The sequence below is a fragment of the Salminus brasiliensis genome, chromosome 10 (genome assembly GCF_030463535.1).
Source record: "Salminus brasiliensis chromosome 10, fSalBra1.hap2, whole genome shotgun sequence".
NCBI lineage: Eukaryota > Metazoa > Chordata > Actinopteri > Characiformes > Bryconidae > Salminus > Salminus brasiliensis.
In genome coordinates, this window is record NC_132887.1 from 19,515,137 (window position 1) to 19,536,318 (window position 21,182).

General features: G+C 42.4%; 1 protein-coding gene across 2 annotated transcripts in view; it reads left to right on the forward strand.

The window, feature by feature from the left end:
• Window positions 1-21,065, forward strand: part of myo6b (myosin VIb) — a 57,642-nt gene extending 36,577 nt beyond the window's left edge. Inside the window, exons 20-33 of one of the 2 annotated variants that reach the window (XM_072689638.1) lie at window positions 178-271; window positions 1,688-1,818; window positions 2,784-2,861; window positions 3,006-3,135; window positions 3,388-3,478; window positions 4,516-4,666; window positions 7,185-7,393; window positions 9,010-9,088; window positions 11,294-11,454; window positions 12,350-12,391; window positions 15,927-16,030; window positions 16,362-16,493; window positions 18,085-18,303; window positions 18,466-21,065. In XM_072689638.1, the coding sequence (XP_072545739.1) occupies window positions 178-271; window positions 1,688-1,818; window positions 2,784-2,861; window positions 3,006-3,135; window positions 3,388-3,478; window positions 4,516-4,666; window positions 7,185-7,393; window positions 9,010-9,088; window positions 11,294-11,454; window positions 12,350-12,391; window positions 15,927-16,030; window positions 16,362-16,493; window positions 18,085-18,303; window positions 18,466-18,665 (1,821 nt within the window). In that variant the 3' untranslated portion in view covers window positions 18,666-21,065. The remainder of the gene's footprint in view (window positions 1-177; window positions 272-1,687; window positions 1,819-2,783; window positions 2,862-3,005; window positions 3,136-3,387; window positions 3,479-4,515; window positions 4,667-7,184; window positions 7,394-9,009; window positions 9,089-11,293; window positions 11,455-12,349; window positions 12,392-15,926; window positions 16,031-16,361; window positions 16,494-18,084; window positions 18,304-18,465) is intronic. The other variant, XM_072689636.1, reaches the window with a different exon arrangement.
• The last annotated feature ends 117 nt before the right edge of the window (window positions 21,066-21,182 follow it).

Here is a 21,182-nt window from a genome sequence, read left to right on the forward strand (position 1 = left end):
TTCCTGAAGCACAGCGATTCAACTCAGTATTCAGAGGTGTGTTAGAGCAGGAAAGAAATCAGCAAACCGTGCTGGACTCTGGGCCTTGGTTCCCCACCCCTGTGCTAATTTATAGCTTAATTGGTTTTTGATCTATAACCCATGTTTTTTTTTTGTTCTGTGTGTGTGTCTCTGAAGGGCTCCAGCTTCATCCGCTGTGTGAAGCCCAATCTGAAGATGGTGAGCCACCAGTTTGAGGGAGCGCAGATTCTGTCCCAGCTGCAGTGTTCTGGTACGAGTGCTCTTGAGTATACAGACAAACACAAACACTGAGCACTGGAGCACTGTGTCCCTGGGCTTTGAGGGAGCCATTTGCTTTGATTTGTTTCCAGCTTGATTTTTGCTTATGCTCAATACTTCCTTCATACTGCCAGGAGAGCTTCAAATATTTCCATTTTAAAATGCACCACCAATGCACAACGCTCATCAATCTTGAGGTCTGTTTTTCGCAATGTACAAATTGCCCACTGAGCGGACGCATTAAATGTGAGCTCCACTGAATTTTTTTCATTATTGTCCCAAGGTGGTCTTAGCCTGCAAGGGCTTTGCTAATGGGCTCTTTTCACGTCATGTTCTGTGTTTTCCGTGTGGCAAAACGATCAGCCTTTTTTAGCAGGCAGTAATGGCTTGTGAGCTCAAGACCTGCACAATGTGAAGTCCAGTTACACTAACTAACCGTTCTGAAAATGAGAACATGATGGTGAAGCTTGCAGCAAAAGAAACAGAGCTACTTGCTCCACAAAAAATCCAGTACATGGAACAAACATCCCTGTGAATAACACATTTAGACCAGTCAAAACTCTTTTTTACAAATCTTTTTCATTAAATTTTATTCCATTAATTAAAAAAGATGATTTCATGAACTTTTTCTGTGCTCCTATTAGTGGTATTCTTATATAAATTATTTGTCCAAATGTTTGTGAACACTCCTTCTAATGAATGCATTTAGTTACTGTACACACAGATGTGCAGATGCACACACACAGCTTGTCTAATCCCTCTAGAGAAGTACTGTTTATAGAATAGGACTCCCTGCAGCAGATAAACATGAACCTATTGGCACCATGCCTAATGCCAGGCGTGGGCTAGAGGGATATAAAGCCCCCAGCATTGAGCTGTGGAGCAGTAGAAATGTGTTCTCTGGAATGATGGATGATTCTCTATCCAAAACTTCTGGGATGTAGTGGGGTGATCCTTCAATATCCTGACCTCAGTAACGCTCTTGTTGCTGGATGCAATCAAATCCTAGTAGAATGCCCCTCCTGGACAGTTGAGACAGTTACTGCAACAAAGACAAGATGTGCTCTTTGTAATACGCTTGATCTTAGGAGAAACAACAACTTAGCAGGTGTCCCAATACTTTTGTCCATATAGCGTATGTGAGGTCCAATATATACTAACTGTTCTGAAAATGAGAACCTGATGGTCCCTGTCCTCTTTCATTTGGTGAAGCTAGCAGCTGAAGAAATGGAACTCGCTCCATAGAAATCCAGTAGGTGAAGCAAGCATTCCTGTGAAGAACACAGTTGGATCCTTCTGAAATACTGTTTCCAGCCTCTTGGTTGATTTTCCAGTAACACAAGTTTTTTTCTATGCTGTGTTTATTCATTCCATCCATTCATCATATCTCTTTTCATTTCTCTTTTAGGGATGGTTTCAGTGCTGGATCTGATGCAGGGGGGCTTCCCCTCTCGAGCTCCTTTCCATGAACTTTATAACATGTATAAGCAGTACATGCCTGATAAGCTCACTAGACTCGACCCTCGTCTCTTCTGCAAGGTACGCATTACTGTTAATGCAACCTATATATATATTTTTTTCTGTTCAGCCTACACTTTTAAAAAAGGAGTTTGCTTGTGTGTTGCCATAGAAGAACCACTTTTGGTTCCATGAAGAACCATTGGAGTACTGAGTGTGCAAAAGCGGGGGGCAAAAGCCCCCCTTTGGAATCATAGTCAGTCAGTAGGTTGTAACCTTAGTCAACTGCTGTAATCAGTGCAGGTTTCAGTGGTTATGAAGTCTTGTTGACTCAATAATAAGATATCATTTCAGAGTATTAAACATTTTTCATCCATCCTCTCTGCAGTTGATGCAGTACTACTCCTTGCTATTGTTGCATGCTCTCTCTCTCTCTCTCTCTCAGGTCCATGGTAAGCTACAAAAACCTTTTCTTAATATTTAATATAACAGTTCTTTCCTGTCACAGCCTGTTACAGACATAGTTTCTTATGGAATCAAATGTGATTCTTCTATGGCATTGCTCAAAATGCACTTTGTAGTGTTTGTATGTGTTTAACTCAATTTTCCGCCACACTTTTAGATAGCCAGTTACTCCACCCATTCATTAGTACTCTCCCCCTATGACATAAAATGCTCCCGATACTGAGAGCATGACACAGGATGAGCAACCAGCCACTTTACAAACTGTTGTTGATGCTACGTGACAAGGCAACCAACCAAAGGCAAGGCAACCATCGACTAGCAGACGTTTGTGCTGGTCAGCATCACAACGAATTGATGTGAGGAGAGAAAGAGAGCCATCTACTCACTCAGAGAGAGCAAGGCCAGTTGTGCTCTCTCAGGCTCCAGCTGCTGATGGCAGGCAGCATGCCCCGAGATTTAAACCAGTGTTCCATAGCGGCAATGCCTTGGTCTGCTGGAGCACGTGGAGCCCGGTAGCACCTTGGTTTTAAAGACTGTATACCTGATCTTTTTTTTCCCCTTGTTTTGGGTCTCTACTATAGGCATTGTTTAAAGCCCTGGGCCTCAATGACCACGATTACAAGTTTGGACTGACCAGGGTGTTCTTCCGACCTGGAAAGGTAAGGAACGTCTCCATGGAAATTTCAGGAGGCCTAAGGAATTTTATCACTCTCACTAGGAGCTCCTCAGCAAGTTGCTATTTCAGTCACCTTGGCTAAAATGTGAGAGTAAGGAGTCGAACATACCTGCTGTGTCCACCCTAGTTTGCAGAGTTTGACCAGATCATGAGGTCTGACCCAGAGCATCTAGCAGAGCTGGTCAAGCAAGTCAACAAATGGCTGGTGTGTAGTCGCTGGAAGAAGGTCCAGTGGTGTGGACTGTCCGTCATTAAACGTGAGTTCCCCTTTTCACTGCTTTCCCCCTGGGAGACGGTGCAGTATGACTGCAGAATTGTCTTCAATCCCGCCGTGTCATCTCTGTCATTCATGTCTCTTTTTATATTTATTGCTCATCTCTTGCTTGCAGGAGCTCAGGGAACTCCCAACAGGGCTTGTGGAAAGGCAAAATGCTTAGCATCTCCCCCCCCTAATTGTGCTTGTAAATGAGAAAATGTCTTCTCTCTGTCCATACCCCCTTCTCCCGCAGTGAAGAACAAAATGACGTACAGGGCCAGTGCCTGCATTAAGATTCAGAAGACGGTTCGCATGTGGTTATGCAAGAGGAGACACAAGCCCCGGTGGGTAGCTCATCAGAAACATCAGTTTTTATTCTGTCAAAAGTTGATTTCCATCAGTCCAACATGCAAGAGATCATCCATGCCTGTATGTGTATTTTACATATCCCTCAAAGCTGTTTTTTTCACTCTCCAGGCACTCCATTGTGCAAATGCAATGGCAAGCAAATGTTTGAGCACCCCTGTTAAAAAAAAATTCTGAACTGACCTCCTAAAAGCATACAGTTGAAGGATCACCACTCTTAGCAGTATTTCAGTGTAAATCAGTGTACCATTTTTGAGTGAAAAAAGGAACATTTGGGAATGTTAAGGTTCAGATACACCAATTCAACTTTCAGAGAGAACTGCTTGTAGGATTTGTTAGAAAGACACAATAAGATTTGTCAGACTGAAGTGGTGTTGCACTATTCTACTGTGCAGTGATACCTGCACAAATATGACCTTTATGGTAGGATCACCCCAAGAGAACCTTTCCTGTCTCCTGATCCTAAAAACAATTCTGTAGTTTTCAAAGGAACACGTAATCAAGTTAAAATAGGCTAAAATAAAGGTTTTTGGGCAACAATGGGCAACTGTTAAGCTTGGGGGTGGATCAGTCATGCTCTGGGCTTGCCAAATGTACACACTGACAATGCAGGGTGCCCAAACGTTTGCTCTAGGTGTTTTCCCTTTTTGTTTTGTATTTTGTAACTTTAAAGCATGGCAAAATATTACAAAATGATTTATCTTAATCTGGCCATCTTTTACTCTTTTAGGTATTCACAGTAGCAGAAATGTTGAGCAGAGGGCCCAAACTTTTGCATGCCACTGTATACATATGTCCTACATACACTGTTTTCTTTTGTAAAATTTTTATTATTATATAAGTGTGTGTGTGTGTTTGGGGGCATGTTGTTGGCATTACACATCTACTTACCAATGTTTTATTTTTAACATATATTTAATATTCTATTAAATCAGTGGTATGAAGGAAAGGGAAAAGTGTAGAGGTAGAGTAGGTGTTGTCCTAAAGCCTGTGGACTGTTTTTTTTGTGTTGTAGCATTGATGGCCTGGTGAAGGTACGGAACCTGAAGAAGAGAATGGAGAAGTTTAATGAGGCTGTAAGCGGTTTGAAAGAGGGCAAGCAGGAGATGAGCAAGCAGATCCAGGAGTTGGCTGCCTCCATCGACGCCCTGCTGGCCAAGATTAAGGTGAAGCCCCCAGCTAATTAAGTACCATGTTTTATAACTTTTTTTTATTGATACACGCTTTGGAAAACACTACAGCGAGTGCTCATTGCATCCGTGAACTCCTCTAATCTGCTCTGTGTGACGTGTTGTATTTTATGCACTTGGAAACACTGTACTAGGTTGCCATTTGTAATGAGTGTAATACGAGTCATCCCACAGCCTAGTAAAGAAAAACTAAAGCTGCCATGCATGGGCTGTAGTCTCTGCTGCCTGTTGGAGTCTCTACTGCCCTCTCTTCAGTTGCCTCACAATTAAAGGCATTGTGTTTCAACCGGGGCTGTGGCTGGATTTAAATAATACATTTAATGAAGTGTACTGTGTTTTTTTTTTTTTGGGTAGTTAATCCTGATTAACCACATTGATCTATTTTTTTAAACACAAAACAACATTTTAAATTGCAGTATATGTTGTATTGCTGTAGGGGTGAACACAATAGGATTCCTCAGAATGTATTTCTTATAGAAGGTGCAAAAGAATGTATTTTAAGAGGTTCTTTGACATGTAAACAGTAAGTATGTGACTTTGGTTGAGGTGAAACTGTTCAGATGTTGCATGCCGAGTTGAGTTACTCTTCTGTGTACACTAGGAAAGGAACAGCTGCAGTCACAAGGCTGTGTAGCAACCCATATTCCAATAACTAGAAGAGTCTGGTGGTGATGTGTTGCTCTCCAGCATCAACAACACCATGTTTTTCTGTCAACATTGCATTTTACAGTTCTGCCAGCTTTGACTAAAGCTTTCACTAATGGTCTGGGTATATGTGCCTGTTTTTCAGCCTAGGTTATGTTTAGGTTATACTGAATTTTCTTTTTAAGGAGGACATTGATGTCTGTAGCTTATGGTATGTCAGTTCCTTTTACTGAACTCTCATTATTCGACTATAGCAAGGAAAATCCAGTTTGACATTCTACTGTTCCTAAAATCTGTTTCTGAATGAGAAGGCTATAATCATGGATTCTGTCATAGCAAAATACAGAGAACAGCTTCAGCCCAAATTTTGCTACAAATATTCAAAATAATTAGTGCAAAAAAAGAGCCGTTAATAATGTAAAGCCTTTGCACTTTAGCTTTATATTAACTTTGAACATTCTAATCTCAAGTCCTTTTTCCAATCATCTATGTGTTGAATCAGCCTTAAAGCAGCATTATGTGAGAATTAGTATTTCTTGCTTCTGGCCTCCACCTGTTGTCAGGAAGTGTCATTTGCCCTTTGAGCTACCCCTAAAGGACACGCTTTACACGCACATTTCTGGACAAGCTGAGAGACAGAATCGTCACTGAAAGTAAAGAAGGAATAAGCAGGCGTTGTCCTGCCTGCTTCTTCAAAGTTACATAGTGCAGTTTCTGGCGTGCCAAGCCCGGAGCAGCAACGATAGAGATGCTATTCTCTGGAATAATATGCCTGTAATGTGTAATTAGCCTTGCTGCGTTAAGGGGTTGATATAAAAAAGGTACACTGTACTAATCAGGTGTTTAGGGGGTAGCTAATGCTAATTTATGTACACAACTATTAATTATGTCTCATTGGTTAATTGGCTAATCAAGTTCCACTTTGTTTGTCTTTGTAAGAAGCAATTTCTTCTTTTATTTGGCCAAAAAAACAACTAAAGCCATATTGCTTCCAGTGATTTCTAAGGTGCTGCAATCTGTGTGAATAACTATGCAAAGCATATGAACTTTATACATCATTAGTGTTTTAAAAAACTTGATTTTCAAATGTTGTTGATAAATCATTGCAAAACACCACGGAAATCAGGTCCTCGCTACATACAACAAATACAGTTCCCATCATTGTGCTGCTGCATCACTCCATTAGTAGCCTTCACCCATTCCATGCCCTCTGAGCCCTTCATCATGGTAAGCTACAGCACTGTCTGTCTACGCCATGTCTCTACCTCTCTCTCGTTGGGGACACCGCCTTCACGTGTCAGGCCGAATGTGTGCTGTTGTCAGTGAGCTCCGGAGACTGCGCCCTCCTCACCGCCATGCTGATAAATGAGTGGCACCAGAGCTGAACCCTTTCCACCTGATCGCCTCCTTCCTTCGTCTAAATGAGCGACGTCCACCTCCCATCACACACCCCCCCCTCCCCCCTCCCAGCGATCTGCTCGACAGCCTCTGAGCTCCCCTGCACTCTGCTGGCGTTCTGCCAGATGGTACTGAGGTGATGCTCTGGTTTAATGAGGACCTGCAGGATATGAAAACAAGCGAGGTTTGTCTGTCCCGGCATTACCGCTCCCTTCCACTTGATGAGGGCTGCCGGCTCACCGCAGTGTAACTTCCATTTGATTTGCCTCCCAAAAGTTGCTCAAAGTGATGCCCCGCTGCTCCTCTTTAGATGAGTTTCCGTAGCAAGTGCAGAGATTGAGAGATTTTTAACCGTAATGCACAAGAACCCACCCCAATCAACTAACTCCTACACTGTCCTTTCTTTCTCTTCTTTTCCTTTCCTCGTTCTTTCTTTGTCTTTCTCTCTCAGGCGACGGTGATGAGTCGCAAGGAGATAGAGCAGGAGTATGAGGGCCTGGTGAAGAAATCAGAGCAACTGCTCTCCTCGATGCAGAAGAAGAAGCAGGAGGAGGAGGAGATGGAGCGGCTGAAGCGCATCCAAGAGGAAATGGAGAAGGAGAGGAAGAGGCATGAGGAAGAGGAGCAGCTCCGCAAGCAGGAGGAAGAGGACCGCCGCATGTACGTCACACCTTAATCTGTTAATAGAGGGAATCGATGAAGACTTGCCATCTTTGTCAAGTGGTTCTGAAAGTGTATAGAAAACCTTCTGTATCCAAAAAGTTTCAATAGAAAGGGAAAGATTTTATTCCAGTTATTTTGGAGCATTTCTATTGGTTTATTCGTCATTTAAATTGTGCTACAATGCAGGGCTTTTCTCATAAGAAAACAAGAGCTGTGTCTGAAACTTTATCCACTGTCCCCTATATGTGAAAATCTAGATATATACTATATAGAGCATATTAGTCACAAACAGTCTAAATGTCGGTTTAGTGAACGTAATTTGTACACTACATTAGTGCATTATGGCATTGTTACAGCATACTGAAAATTTGGCACCATGTCATTGCAACCCCAAAGTAGTGCACTCTATAGTGAATAGGACAATGCATTTTTGTGACAGTGCCTATACCTACACTATATGTACAAATGTTTCTACACCCTTTCTAATGAATACATTCAGCTACTTTGCACCCATAAGTTGTACACCCATTGCTGAAGCAGATCTACTAAAGCACACACAGCTTTGTCTAGTCTCTGTAGAGAAGTATTGCCAACAGAATAGGACTCTCTGGAGCAACATGAACTTATTGGCACCATGCCTAATGCCAGGTGTGGGCTACAGGGGTATAACCCCCCCCCCCCCCCCAGCACTAAGCTGTGTTCTCTGGAATGATGGTGCTCCATCCAGTACTTTTGGGATGAGTTTGGGATGAGGTGGGGTGGTGATCATCCAACATCCTGACTTCTGACTAATGCTCTTGTCACTGAATGCAATCAAAGCTCTACAGCAATGCTCCAAAATCTAGTAGAAAGGCTTTTTTAATGGACAGTAGAGACAGTTACTCCAACAAAAGCAGAATAAGCTCTTTTTTAATACCCTGGATTTCAGAATGGACAGTAATTGATGTGTTTCAATACTTGCCCATTTGTTTTTTAATGTGCCATTACTTTTGCGCATGGCACATTTTAAGGATTCATTTTTTCAGTTAAATTGAGCTACTAAACTGTAATAGTTCTTTATAATGTGCAGAAGTGTGTCTCTGTAGAAAATGCTATTTTACTTACCCCTACATTTGATGAAGGATGCCCGAACCTTTGCATTAGACTGTATGTACACATTTGCTCTACTGTCAAAGTCAGGCAGAGCTTTGCGAATGATGTGGGCCAAGTTAGCAATTGAGTATTGATTAGAGTTTAGCTGGGCAGGGGCAAGGTCGAAGATGCGTCCAACTCTTGGCAATTTCAGCTCATTTGTAAAACACTCATACTGTTTCCACTGTGTTGATTTCATTTTATTTTTAATTTAATGCTCCAGTAACAAGAGGCGTCCGGGCTTTGTCTCTGTGGCAACAGAGTCCGCCTGTGTCATGATTTCTGTTGTTATCGGGCAGAACTGATCTATAGAAATAGTTTCTCTCTCTGTGTGTGTGTGTGTGTGTGTGTGTGTGTGTGTGTGTGTGTGTGTGTGTGTGTGTGTGTGTGTGTGTGTGTGTGTGTGTGTGTGTGTGTGTGTGTGCTTTTACTTCCCATCTGCATAAGATTATCAACAGTGCACTTCTGCTGTCTCCTACTAGGAAAGCAGAGATGGAGCAGAAGAGGAAGCAGGAAGAAGAGGAGAGGAAGAAGGTGGAAGAGGAAGAGCGAATCCTGCAGGTGTGTTTAAGTCTGTGTGGGTGTGTAGGCGCACACATTCATGTACCATGGTATCGATTTCTGTCCACTGTGGTCCCCTTTGCCAATCACCCTCACTCTGGTAGTTCAGAGCAGGCTATTGCCGCTGTGCACTTCAGTAATAATCGTATGTCGTATTGAGCCGTCACAGCAGCGTGGCTGCGGACTCATCAGTGCCTGCGCTCCTCGTGGATGCGAAAGTCCTTCTCTTTCTTCTGGCTCCCGTGGCTTTTGGCTCAAGGGATTGATGGATTGCCCTGCTGAGCTACGTTGTGCCCGAGAAGTCACCAGTTTACCAGTGTCACCAGTTCAGATCTTAATGTACATTAATAAAACAACATTTTTCATGTTTTAGTTGGTCCAGTGGTTATGATGTGCGCACAGTGTAAAGGGCCTTTTTTTTTAAATGGTGTCAAAGTTCTGCTTTGAGGAGTTCGATTGAGAGTGTGTGCCTTTGTTTTGGGTGAAAAATGACCAGATGCAGTGTTGGAAGCTTATTTACAACCCTGTTAGTCAGCAAAAGAAATTGTCAGCAGTCAGCCTAGCTTTTAGCCTTCTCAGGGTCTGGAGGCATCCTTGCACTAGATAACCACATCGATCGGCCTATTGTTTTCTTTTGGACTCTCCAAAGGTGTCTTTGCACTGGATAACAGCATTGGAGTAAGCCTCCACGGGCTTAGCATTAGTTTTTAGCCGTTTTAGCCTTACCTCCACATTGTCCTGAAGTAGTGGTTGCATTTAGGCGCAAAAGGCTTTCACTAATGGGCCAGGTTTCACTAATGGCCCCTTTAATAGGAATGCATACATGTTATTCATACATGATATATATTTATATATATATGGTTATTACAGTAAGTCTGGGTAAGTCTCTTGCCTATTGCAGATTGATTAATGGCTTACTTTATTATGAAATGGTGTTCAGGAAGGATGTTATGATATATATATGATATATATAGCTTACTTTTAATGCTTAATGCTCTTAATGCTGTTCCATTGCTTGTTTCCTTGCTAATACATTCTGCACCCTTTGACACCAGGCCATGGTCAGTTTCTGGTCAGTCTAGACGCAGAATCACAGACTGGCCGCATTAGCTCTGTTATAACCTCAATAATTTGTCTAATCGGACCTTAGCACACAGCAGGGGCATAATAGCTTAAGGTCTTGGCAGCAGGCAACAGCGCTGGTTCTGCTGCAGATGGGCTCCAGAGAGTCTGGAGTGGGGCCTCCCTAATCTCCCTCTCCTCAGGCGCTCCAGGCTTTGTGGGAAGATTCAGGGAATGCTTTAGGCTGCTTTAAAGAGAAGTACACATCTCCTCACATCAGAATGGTGCTTTAAGAGAGCAGAATTGCATCACTCTTGTTACAGCACCTAATATATCTGAAATGGTAACACTAACAAGAGAAGGGGTGAAAAGTTCTTGACATAAAAGTCCCATAGAATTGATTTATTGAGGATTTAAAGTTGATGCGTAAATAGAAAGTATGTGGCCGTGGTTGGGGTGAAAAATTGCTTAGGTGCGATTTGTCAACCCTAATATTTTGCCTAAGAATAAAATAGCTGATTTTCCTTTTATGATTGGCTCATGGGGAAAAAGAGCTAACAGCAAAGCATAGCATAGCTTACAGCAATAACAACAACTAAAAATTATTCCAGAGTCTTACCAGATAGTGTTGCTGTCCTGTGAATGTCCAGCCGATCAGTTGGATTAGCTTTTAGCCTTTTTCAACAATTCAAAGACTTCTGTGTGCTTGATAACGGCATCTTAGCTTGCTATAGTGGAGGTAGCGTTAGCTTTTAGTTTTTTCCAGGATTACCATATCAGCGATTTCTCCAGTTGGCCTAGCCTTAGCTTTTAGCCTTTTAGGCCTCTCTTCCGTATTCTACTGATGTAGACATTGTGTTTAGCCTCAAAATGCTTTCCCTAGTGTGCTGGGTGTATGTAGACTTAATGAGCATATATATAAAATGAGCCAAAATATCAGTAACGGTTTACGGGTTTCAAAATTGACCTGTTTTATGGATTTTTATTTATATGGGTGTTGCTTTTGAATGTGTTTGAAGTTCACTAAATCTTACTTCTGTATACAGAACTTTCAGTATTCAACTACACCAATGAAAAGGCAGTTTTTTAATTCTTAAATTTCTTTTCTCTGGTATATTGTGTGTTTCTTTATTTGTTGTGCAGGCAGAGCTGGATATTCAGCTGGCTCTGGAGCGGGAGGAGGAGACTCAGAGACAGGCCATTCTGGAGCAGGAAAGAAGAGACAGAGAGCTGGCCCTGAGAATCGCACAGAGCGAGGCTGAACTCATCCCGGATGATGCCCAGCTGGACCCCAGCCTGCGCAGGTATAATCACAATCACACACACACACACACACACACACACACACTCTGCGACATGTTCCTCTGGCCGCTGCAGGTAGCATCAGATGACAACAACAACAAACAAAAAAAAACATTCTCCCACTCCAATCTGCTCAGGTGCACCCATCTACAAAGTATACATATCACAGATGCTCTGTGATTTCCATATGAATAGAGCCTGCAGTCCTGCTGCTATTGTGAAATAACAAATACAGCCAAACTGCAGCCAAGTAAACAGCTTTGTGTTATGAAACTGGCTCTGAGAGTCACACAAAACCTTTGACCCAGCCCAGGAGAGCCTAGCGCTGGTTTAGTGGCCACTTCTATTATTCCATTCACAGTGAGTAAAAGTGAACAAAAGGACTCCCATCTTCATTCTGCTGTTAAAGCACCAATATTTAGCGTTTTACTTTAAACTGACAGCTTTTAATGCATGTTGATGCTCCGCTGACCTGTAATAAAAAGAATAGTATCTTTATCATTGCTACTCTGGACTCGACACGCTGGTAACTGCAGTATGTAACTTTGGTCAAGGGGCTGAAAAATGCCCATAAACAATGCAAAAAGGTGTGTAACCCGAGTCATATTTATGTAAAATCCTATAATACTACTCTGCAGCCTCAGTCCACATGCTTCTTTCACTTTCTGTGATGATTCCATATCGCTCAGCTTGTCCAGAAATGCATGTGTAAAGCGTGTCCTTTAACAGTGGCTCAAAGTGTGAATTTCAATTCCAGACTACAGGGGGAGCCCAGGAGCAAGAAATACCCCTTCTTGCATAACGTTGCTTTAAGGGAATTAGGAAAACCCATGTTCAGAGACGAGACTCTGGCGTCTTGATTTTTGAACCATTTTTTCTACTCTCTTCTTTTTGCAGCTCTGGTACCTCAAGCATTGCTTTTCCCACAGAGTCATTGAAGTAAGATACAGAACACCAGCCCCTCCACCCCCACTCCCACCCCGTCCCTGATCCCCACTCACTTTAACAAAGCTTATCCACTAGTCCTCTCCTTAATCTCTTAATCACCAAACTAGATAGAGGGTTACATTACTAATGCAAAGCCTTCATAAACAATGGACTAATTCTTAGTTTGATCTTAACCTGAATACTTCATTTAGTCATGAATCAATCCCTTGCTGTGTTCGACTGAGCTTTTGAAGACTCCCGGGGGGGACAGATAAAATGTTTTATCAATTGTTTACCCACAAATGGACATTTCCAGCAAAAGCAATTAGGCTTAGGCTTGTTTTGACTGATTGATGCTATAGTGCAACGGTGTGCTAAATGAGCTATGATTGGCTACGTTAAAGGAGAAGTTTAGAATCCCGCTTTGCATTGTGTCACTGCTCATATAAACTCAGCTACATTTCTCCAGCCATTTCTGATTTAGTTGTGGTTGGATGTTTACATTCTGCAATCATAGATTTCATGGCATCATGGCAATATTGGGCTTTAGGCTTTCAGGGATTTCTTTGAACTGTTCGTTTTCTGGGAGTTTGGGAGTTCTCTTACATATGTTTCAAAATGTATTTTTGTCTTTTAACTTGCCAAGGTCTCTTAACTTCCTGTTATTGATCATGATTGACTACAGCTGGTAGTGTACAATGGCAGTACAATGCAGATCTGGGGAGGATGATCGTAAATTAACACAGGTCAGGAATGTCTCTTGGAGCCATAAACAACTGCAGATTCCAAGAATGAACATCAGTTCAAACAACTGTATGTATGTACTAGTTATTGGGTGGTGTGGCCACTTTGCCAGGTAAGTGTATATTTGTACACATGGTCAGGAAGAACTCAAGAACCACCAAAGTACAGATTTACCATATAGTGAAAGCTGCTGAAACACCAGTGCCACTATCTACAGTCAAGCACATTGACAAAGAAAAAGCCTCCTAAATGTTTTATGGTCAGATAAGATACATATTGAGTTATCTGGCCATAATAAGGCATTCAACCTGTACCTGTAACTGTTATGCATGGTGGTGGTAGCATTATGCTCTGGGGATATTTTGCTGCCAGTGGAACTGATTCATTGTACAGAGTGAACTGACTAATGAAAAAGCTCTTCTCCATAACCTTAAAATATCAAACTATCAGCAAGATGTGTTAATGGAATAGATATGGGATGCATACAGGAGCCTAACATTAAGCTTTTGGAATTTCGTTCACAAAGTTCTGACCTTGATGCTATCAAACATATGTCAGGTCCATACCAGGAAACCCACACAAGTGGTCAAATATAAGCTTGTTGATGGCTACCTAAAATGCCGGTCAAGGTGCAACTTTCTACGGTGGTATTAAAGCAAATATTAGCTGTGCTGTATCCATATTTGTTACACTATATGTATGATTTTGACCCTGAGTTCAGAAAATGGAATATGTGACCGAATTCTTCTTTTTTTTCCATTATAGATGCGTATTGTTCAAAAATTTTGCCCCAGAACAGTTCAAAGAAATCATTGAAAGGCCAATATTGCCATGGCCTACAGGTCCACGAGGAAGGTGTGAACTTCCATCCACAACTGTATATTATCTTATTTTTGATGAGGTTTCAGCCTGTTCCTCATCTATGAGCTGCCTGTCCAGAGATTGAAGTTTTCACAAGCTCCTCGTCATGAATCCAAACAATTAGATGTGTTTGTGTTTGTGTGTTCCTGGCTGACACCTGTCCGGGTGGGTTAATCAGCAGGGCTGCCTGGTTTGATGACTTGTTGTGAGAGGATGTTGGTAAGCAGCTTCTCGTAGCTGTCAAGAGTCACCAGAGTGCCACCTTACGAGTCACTGTGTTCAGCCATGCAGGAACTTCTCTAATGCGCGCGCGCACAAACAGAGTAACACTGGATCGAACACCTATGACTAGATTTAGTCACTTCTGCTGTTTCTGAATGACGTTGTTGGCCTGATGATCTGTGTAAATGGTGCCATTAATCTGCAGCAATTTCTGTCGGGTAGAACGTGGAGGTGTGTGACCATATCTTGTCCTAAATCGTAAGCCTGCGACATGCATGACATGAAACCACTCATCTTAACCTATTAAAGCCAAGTGTATCACATTTGATACATTTGTGAGATCTCAGCAACATCCATGTGATTGTATAAAGAAATAATATAATATAGAAATAATAAGAATAATATTTAATAATTTTATATATTATTTATAGAATATAATAATAATAATAATAATAATATTAGAATAAAATGACTAATAATTAATGGCATAAATCAGAAAATGAAATGGTGAATTATCCATGCAGTTTTAGTTTAAGCTTAACATCAGCATGAGCTGGCCTCTGGGTCGCAAGTTCGAATCTCCAGCCAGTTGTGTCTTTACGGCACAGTCTACCAAATCTCGAGGTGAATATATGGTGCTCTCTCCTCTCATCGCTCTTAAGCAATTTTGGCCAGCACAGGCATCTTTTAGCTGGTGCGGCGGAGCCGGGGACCCGGTGTTTTCCTTCAAGCGTGTAGGCTATGCGGCGATGCCGCATCTGCAGCAGAGACGGTGGCTGGCTTGACACATTGATGAGATACACCTCTAATCTTTACCAAAAGTTAGTGAATTATTAATTTGCTGCTGGTAAAACAGCACAAGTTAAATGGAATCAATCTATTAATCTGACGTACATTCATAAAGCCATTATTTCCTTAGTATTTACACATAATGCTGGATAGTTAGTGCAAAAATACCACTGCAAAATCAGCACGTACTGTGTACTCACTGTGCGCTTACTTGTAACTAAACAACCAGCATTCACCACCTGCCCATCTGTCCCCTTTGACTTTTCCTGATCCTCATGGCTGGACTCAGTTACCTTGTTTGCTGCGTAGTTGCATGCAGCTGTACCGTTGGAATAGCCAGATTTAGTAAACCCAATAGGATTATGTCCAGAGTGCCGGAGGAGGCAGGGACTACACTCGTCAGTGTAGCTGTTAGTGCTATAGAATCTGTAAGGGAGAGTGCCTCCCGTTAAGAAGAGGCAAATCCAGACTTTGATTGACTTTGAGCCGCTGGAGGCTGCTAGGAGTGTCATGATCCTCAGCCTACTGCGTGATCGCAGGTGCATACACGTGCAGCCCTGTTCCCTTCGCCTGTTCACCTCCCGCTGCCATTCTCGCTTCCAGAGCTGACTTCTCACTGCCTCACCGTTCCCTAGGCCTGCCCTGATTTTCTCAGCACCGTGCTGATTTGGTCTGCCGTCAAGTATGACGGTATGCCATGGCTTAGTCATTAGTTTCGAAGTGAGCGCTGTTCACCCCGAGCCTAATGAATCAGGCCAATTAGCTTTGCCGATTCTGTTTTCCAGAAAGATGTGGCTCCTGCGTGGCACTTTCACGTTGATTGCTTAGATCAAAGTCTAACACTGTCTTTAAAACAAGGGAAAGGAAACTTTCTTTGAAGGTGCGGTGTGCCCGTTGTCACCGTGTAAGTGGGCTTGGTTGTCGCCAACAGGGGTCCGCAGGTGCAAGCCAGCAAGGCGGCTGCAGGGATGAAGAAGTACGACCTGAGCAAGTGGAAATATGCTGAGCTGCGAGATGCCATCAACACCTCCTGTGGTAAGAGCAAGGTCGCCCTCTGACCACTCCTCTCACACCTTGATGCCTCCAGAATGTTCTTTTAAATAATATATGGGGCAGCCTGGAGTGCTCTGCGCTGTACTTCCCAACCTTCAAAAGTGAAGTTCTACAGGAAATATGTGATGACTGTGGAAGCCTTCAAGCAACACTGCCAATATTGATTTGGAAGACCTTGTTTTTTGGGTATAAAAAATAAAACAAGTATTTATGAAGTGCCTGATCTACTTCATTATTTTCTTTACCTTTGGGAACAATTGCCTTACCTGCACCATCAGTTTATTTTATGTAAGTCAGATATTGTCTTTTGTAGATATTGAGCTGCTGGCAGCGTGCAGAGAAGAGTTTCACCGCCGCCTGAAGGTCTACCATGCCTGGAAGTCAAAGAACAAGAAACGCAACACTGAAACTGAGCAGAGAGCCCCTAAATCAGTCACCGACTATGGTAAGACACCCAGTGGGTGCAGTGTTCTCAGAACACATATTTTGCTGTCTATACCAGGGCCAGATTTCAACACCGTTTGGTGTGTTCTCTGCTCTAATACAACCCCTCGGACTGGTAAATAACTATTGATTCGAGTCAGGTGTGTTTGAGCAGAAAAGTCACCAGACCACACTACATGTCCAAATGTTTGTGGACACCCCTTCTAATGAATACATTTAGCCACTTTAACTTGCACCCATTGCTGACACAGATGTGCAAATGCACACACACGCTTTTCTAGTCACTGTAGAAGAGTACTGCCAATGGAATATAACTCTCTGAACCTATTGGCACCATGCTTTGAGCTGTGGAGCAGTGGAACTGTGCTCTCAGGAATGATGGTGCTCCATCCAGTAAATTTGGGATGCGTTGAGGATGAGCTGGAGTAGAGATCATCCAGTATCCTGACCTCACTAATGTTCTTGTCGCTGAATGCAATCAAATCCTTACAGCAATGCTCCAAAATCTAGTAGAAAACCCAGGTTTTGGAAGAAACAATGAATGAATGAGCAGGTGTCCCAATACTTTAGTCCATATAGTGCATGTAGGAACTCTGCCTTCTAGGTGAGTTTTCCCCCTCCCTGATCTATACCCTAATTAACACAACTCTATAGACATGGAAGATCTGATCCATCATCCGTTCATTTAGCTAGAGCTGTTTTCCAGAGCAACGTATATTTGAATCATGCCGCACAGGCAGGTGAATGTAGTGTTAGGAGGTATGGCCAAGATCTCTTATAGGTGCAGTGTGGTGTATGCCAACCACTGGCTCTTTAGGAGTATCAGATTGCATTCAGAGCTTCTTAGGGTTTCCCTTTGCAAGAGTAAAAGGTATTTCTTGAACTTGAGCAATAAAGTTCAAGCTGCATATTACTCCATACTACATGCTGATGGTGAAGCAGTGTGTGTGCGCAGGTGTTACTGGCACTCATCAGAGGCGAACCAGCTTGTTCTCTTATTTTCACCGGTTTTGACGAGCCTTCCAGCATCCAATCACAGCCAGCCCCTGATTAAAGTTGCCTTAGTGATGTGTGTATGCACACAGCTAGAGGCACTTCCATAGCAAACTGGTGTTTCCAGGGAAAGGCATGCTGCCGCGTCTGTTTGCCTGAAAAAATAAAAGTTTTCTTTTAAAGTGAAACGGGAAAGTTCACGTGCGGCACTAACAGCTTTCCTAGAGACGCATGCCCTTTGTTGTATCCACCAAGGTTCATATCTTCATGTTCTTTTAGACTATGGGGAGAGTTCTTTAGATGTGCCTCACTTCAAACGCCATCAGTTGGGATGTCTCTAATGTAATGTCTGTCACTGAAAGGATCAGGTGTTGGCTTGCCTCAGTCATAACAGTGTTTCAGAGAGAAAATGGCTTTCCTCCCGAACCTTTCTGAGAATAAGCTCCCAGAAAGATTTGATTTGAATCTGTTTTTATTTCCAACCCTGATCAATATGCATGGTCTTCTTTTACACAAATTACATTGGTAAAAATAGAGAGATCAGAACCAGTACAGTGTTTCATGTATAGTAGACTAATTTATTGGTGATGTGGCTCCAGCCCAGCAGAACCCAACTCCCGCGGTGCCCGCCCGGCATCAAGAGATTGCTATGAATCGGCAGCAGCGCTACTTCCGCATCCCCTTCATCCGGCCTGCAGACCAGTATAAAGACCCCCAGAACAAGAAGAAGGGCTGGTGGTATGCCCATTTCGATGGCCCGTGGATCGCCAGGCAGATGGAGCTGCACCCGGACAAGCAGCCCATTCTACTGGTAGCAGGTAACTCACACCTTGGTTGCTAGCGACTGAGCTAAAGACCTCACTGAAGTATTTTCTTCATTATTTGGAATTGGCCATAAAATATCTTGACCATTTGTACAGTGTTTCTGCTGGTGTTTCATATTGATTGTGAACATGGTGTTATGCTTGCTCTGTGCTCAGGCAAGGATGATATGGAGATGTGCGAGCTAAGTCTTGAGGAAACGGGGCTGACGAGGAAGCGTGGGGCGGAGATTCTGCCGCGCCAGTTTGAGGAGATTTGGGAGCGCTGCGGAGGGATTCAGTATCTGAGGAACGCCATTGAGAGCAAACAGGCCCGGCCCACGTACGCCACTGCCATGCTCCAGAACCTTCTCAAGTGAGGAGCACATTCTGTGTCTCCCGGTCAGTCCTTAGTGTCTCTGGACAGGTAGATAATGCAATAGTGCACTATGGGTTAAACAAAGGGATGAGAGATCTCTCTGGCACAGTGGGTGTCTAAGACATGCTCATATTTCAGTAAGGGATTCTGATCTACTGTAGATGTTTTTCTTTTTTTTTTTTTCACGAGCGGGTGATTTCTGTCACTTATTGTTTGTTTTGGGTTGATATTCATTTTTGCTGTGGTAATTTGCATTTTCACATAAATATGAGGTTTGCCCGAGGACTCCGATGTAATGCCTTAATTTTTTCCTCTATCATTTTAAGGGTTATTCCGTAAGACACTCATTTTGAGTTTATTTTGCTTTGGGTATTTACATCATTCATTATTCAGTGCCTCCCATTGTTGTTAAAGGATTGGGGGGCCATTTGGTATTGCTTAGTGCTCTGCACTTGAATTACAATTGTGGTTGGAAGTTTACATACACACATCATAAACATCAGTGTCATTTTCTGGAGCTGAGTGAGTGTACTATATCCATATTTAATAGAAAATAAATAGGGGGTGTCTAAAGTCATGAAGTCAACACTGGGCTGCTAATATTTGGTTGAATGTCCCATATCAAGTTGATCTCTGACCAGACACTTTGTAACCATCAACAAGCTTCTGGCAGAATTCTGGTTGGAACAAAGTTACGCTCTTATTAGAGTCCAATCTGTTGGTTTCCTGGCACAGACCCAACTTTTAAACAATTTTTAAGATCAGGACTTTTGGGAATGTTCAGTAGCTTCATCCATTCCACAACCACCTTAAATGTGTGTTTGGGATCACTATCCTGTTGGCCCAGACTATCCAGGTTTATCTAGCTGATGATTTCAGGTTATACTAAAGAATTCTGAGGTAGTCCTCCTTTTACATTTCTCCATCCATTTTAGTCCTAAACAAACCTAAATGTTTCTACCACCACCATGCTTAACAGCTGGTGCAGCGTTTTTGTGGATACATGCGTTACATTTACTTCTTTATGCCTTTGTCTCTTCTGGCCATAAAACATTCGTTCAGAAAGCATTTTCTTTGTCTAGGTGATCAGCTGCAGTTGAACTTTAGTCAAGCTTGAGGGTGTTTTTTTGGAACAGGAGCTTCTATCTTGGGCAGACCTGCTTGACTACAAACATTAACACTTGTGTACCAGAAGCTTTTAGTTCAGTTCATTGCAGCCCTGTGCTTTTGTGGTTCTTGGGCTGTTCCTGACCATCCAAACTAATTTCTTCTCAGCTTGGGGATTCCTTCAGACCTTGATGAAGTCTCTCCACTTCACGATGTCTTTTACTTACATTTGGAACAACCTAAAGTTGAGCATGTCCATGATGAGTGTATGTAGACCTCTGACCATAACCCTCTATTGTGCTTGTTAATATTTCAGCCCTGATGAGACCCTGAAATACTGCCATGTTGGTGATAAAATATCTGAAGATGAGCAATTGTTTATTTCCCTCCATCTTTACTGAGTCATGACTGCCCTTGGACCGGTGTAACTGCTAGACATGCTGTCTCTGGAGATTCCGGAAAACCACATTCATTAATGTCTTACAGTTCTTACAGTTCTTGTCTTACATGGTGCATTTGTTTTGTCAGCACTTTTTTACTTTTAAAACAGTTCCTGCTAAAACTCCAGTCCTTGGGACCAGAACTAGCAATAGTTTTCATCTCAAATTCATGCGACGAGTCCCCACAAAATGACCTGGACCCAGGACTGGAGTTGAAAGCCACTGCTGTAGTGCAAATATGTGAGTGGCAGTGATGCCCAAACAAAGTTTGTGATGTCTGTTCTTAGCAGACCTATTATTATTCGCCTCTCTTATATATTTGCTGCAGAAATGAATAAACATCTTAGGTCGCAGCAGTAATCACACCAGCAGTAAAGGCACACCTTGAGCATCGTATTTACGGTTTAAATCTCAGAGCTCCTTAATGTTATATTGTGTTATACATATAGCCACTTAAAATGCACGGCATACACAGTGTAGGCCCACACTGCCATGTAATGAATTTTCACACAGGCAGTCTGAGATTTATAACTTTTCACATAGTCATTCCCAAACGCCCCCCGAACATTGTCTTATTTCCCCACACATACAGTCAGAGCTGAATAACTTATTTCACATAGTTGATCTAGTGGTTCTGTTGGATTACAATAAATATCTTCCATACCAAGCTTGTGTATTTGACAGCTGCTTGTTTGTGACAATGCAGTGATTCTAAAGCCCCCACTTTCAAGGTACACGTAATACAAGAAATCCTTAGAGAGCTTTAACACAAAAACCTTTGCTGTGAGAGCTTTTGTTTTCTTTTTTTATTTTGTTCTGTTCATTGTAAAAGTGAATAAAAAAATCAATCCTCACCCCCTTTGTGTATTGGCCTGGGTTTCAAAACAAGTGATTGCCGAGAAACAATTTCTATGCAAAATCCAAGTTTCCATTTTTTATACACGGTTATTAGTTATCCTAACATCTTTATC